General features: G+C 46.4%; 1 protein-coding gene across 2 annotated transcripts in view; it reads left to right on the forward strand.

Annotated features, from left to right (window-relative positions):
• The first annotated feature begins 2,236 nt into the window (after nucleotides 1–2,236).
• Nucleotides 2,237–2,712, forward strand: part of LOC123124409 (formin-like protein 3) — a 1,451-nt gene continuing 975 nt past the window's right edge. The window contains exon 1 of one of the 2 annotated variants that reach the window (XM_044545024.1): nucleotides 2,237–2,704. In XM_044545024.1, coding sequence (XP_044400959.1) covers nucleotides 2,290–2,704 — 415 coding nt within the window. In that variant the 5' untranslated portion in view covers nucleotides 2,237–2,289. Of the gene's footprint in view, nucleotides 2,710–2,712 lie in introns of both variants that reach the window. The other variant, XM_044545022.1, reaches the window with a different exon arrangement.

Here is a 2,712-nt window from a genome sequence, read left to right on the forward strand (position 1 = left end):
CATACTGAACGCAAAAAAGTCTGGAGTTCAAACAAGTTTAAAAAAAAGAAGTGCCCGTGTAACACATGAGTTCTCGTCCGAAACCCTGATACTCCGAAAGAGATTGTCCAGTTTGTACACGAAGTGCGTCCAGTTTTTGCCGTAACCCTCTCTACTCTTTTGCACATGCTATGTGGGTGAAATGATGATACCATGCCAAGTTTTAACATTTTCAGAGTTCATTTTGTAGTGATTTTCAATTTCACGGTCATTTAGCTCTCTAAACAAATCGGTAAATGAATGAAAAACAACAAATGATATCAGAAAGGGTTGAAATTTGATGACGTCGCTTTGAATGCTACATACTGAACGCAAAAAAGTCTGGAATTCAAATAAGTTTAAAAAATATTGTTTATACATGTGAGGGCGTAAACATGTAAAAATATACATCAAAAATACATTGATTATCAATGAGCTTTTTGTGTACAATCTGAATTGTCAACATGAGTCCTCAACGGTTTAGAAACCGGTGTAGACTCATATTGCGACCACAAATTCTACACATAGAGTTCAATGAAGACCAAGTGCTTGTGATAGTTTGAAAAGTAACATATTTAAGGTGGTAAAAATCCTGCTAGGGGAGCGAGGTGGGACTAAAAACAGCTTGCCACAACCTCTTTACTACCGGTTCATACCACGAACCGGTACTAAAGGGGCTGGCCGGGCCCCAGCCTGACAACAACCAGCCACTGCCTCTTTAGTACCGGTTCGTGGCATGAACCGGTACTAAAGGTTCGCTCTGAACCGGTACTAAAGATCTCCTCCCGCCTAGCCGTTGGAACCGGCACTAATGGACACATTAGTGCCGGCTCAAATTCAAACCGGGACTAATGTGTCTCACATTTGACCCTTTTTTCTACTGGTGATTTTCTCATCTTGAGTTGAAAGAGGCAATAACTGTTATATGTTGCAGCATTTTATCCTTATTTTTTCCACTGGGTTTGCAGGAGTTTCAATAACATATCAAACACTATGTTCCTCATATTTTTTCCATGGGATTTTTAAAGGAGACTTAGTAAGATGATGAACTCTTATGTGATCAAGCGGTGATTAGGGGGGTGTTAAAAATAAATAACCCTCGCGGTTATTAGGGAATAATCCCCGCTCCTTCTCACATGTGCGGTTGCACACTTTCACCAACTGTCACGGTGGTTCCTAGAACGAGGTTTCTATGGACCATCGCATCCCTCAGAGGCGATCGTTCCCATTGTATATAAGTGTTCATTCATCATCAATAAAAAACAGTTTAATCGTTTGTTATCTCTCTCGGTTGTCTCCCGATTCTACATTCAAAATACTCACAACAAAACAAGGGGGCATATGCAGCACACCCACGTGTCAGAGTGGAGTTTGGAAGTTGGGATAGATCTATTGGCTATGCCCAGGAGGAGGAAGAAGACTCACGCACACAGCACATGCACGGGAGAAGAACACACAGAGTCTGGTGCACGCACACTTGTGCTTTTCTCTTGTTCTCTCTTAACAAAATAAACAACATGATTACAGAGCTTTATATCATAGCTCACACACACGGACGCCCAAGCCTAACAGCCTGATCCACTAATACTGCTCCACTAACCGCACTAGCATGCACAGCTTGAGTCACTTCCAAGTCGCTGGAGATCAGGTCACTTGGCGCATGCCGCAACTAACTGCGCCCGCTTATATCTCCACGTCTATATCCTCTCTGACTAGGCCGCTTGGACTCCACGCATAGCTGGTTCATACCGTTACCACATCCATGCAGATTAGATCAACCCAACGGCACACACACTAGTGCCATTGCTACACATGCATGGTGCCATGCGACACTCACAACTTGGCACGACAAATCTTGCCATGCACACTACTCTCTAATCTGCATGACTTATTTTGAATCAGCTAACACCCTACTAGCTTGGACGACCCAACTAAATGCATAGAGAAAAAACTTAAACATGATGAATAGCTAATCAACAAGGTTAACTCCAACAAGGTCATGTCAATCAAGACAAATAAATTAATGAGACAAACTATTTAGGTATTATAGATATATAGATGATCGACCGGTTCCTTACCGCCATGACCCGCGGGCATTGAAGAGCCGAAAAAGATCTCTGAATTGTTAATGCAACTAGCCACACCGTCAGTCAGGTAGGTTTGTTCCCACGTACACGCACAGGGGTTCACGCGTGCTATATATACGAGAGTGTCCACTAATTGCCAGCATCATTCAGAACTACACGTTCATCACTAGCTAGCTAGCTAGCTATGCAGATGGCCCGCGCCGGAGCTACCCTCCTCGGGGTCCTCCTCTTCGCCTTGCTGGCCGGTTTCGCGGCCGGGGAGGAAGACTGCTACCACGACATCATAAGATGCTGCAACGAGACGATCAAGAAGGAGGGTCCGTACATCTCCCCCAGCCAGGTCTGCCGCCGCGAGGTGAGGAAGGCGGACATGCCCTGCGTCTGCCACATCCTCACCGCCTACGACGAGCGGACCGTCAGCCCAGAGAAGCTCGTCCGCTGCGCCCACGACTCCGGCGTCGACCTTCCCGTCGGGAGCATATGCGGAAGTAAGCAGACCCGCTCCTCCAACTGGCGCCATCTGCCGCCGCCGCCCCACTACCACCACCCGCCTACTTCTTGGAACAGTCAGTCGTTTCGCCATCCGCCGCCGCCGCCCCCACACCAT

The sequence above is a fragment of the Triticum aestivum genome, chromosome 5D, assembly GCF_018294505.1.
Source record: "Triticum aestivum cultivar Chinese Spring chromosome 5D, IWGSC CS RefSeq v2.1, whole genome shotgun sequence".
Taxonomy (NCBI): Eukaryota; Viridiplantae; Streptophyta; class Magnoliopsida; order Poales; family Poaceae; genus Triticum; species Triticum aestivum.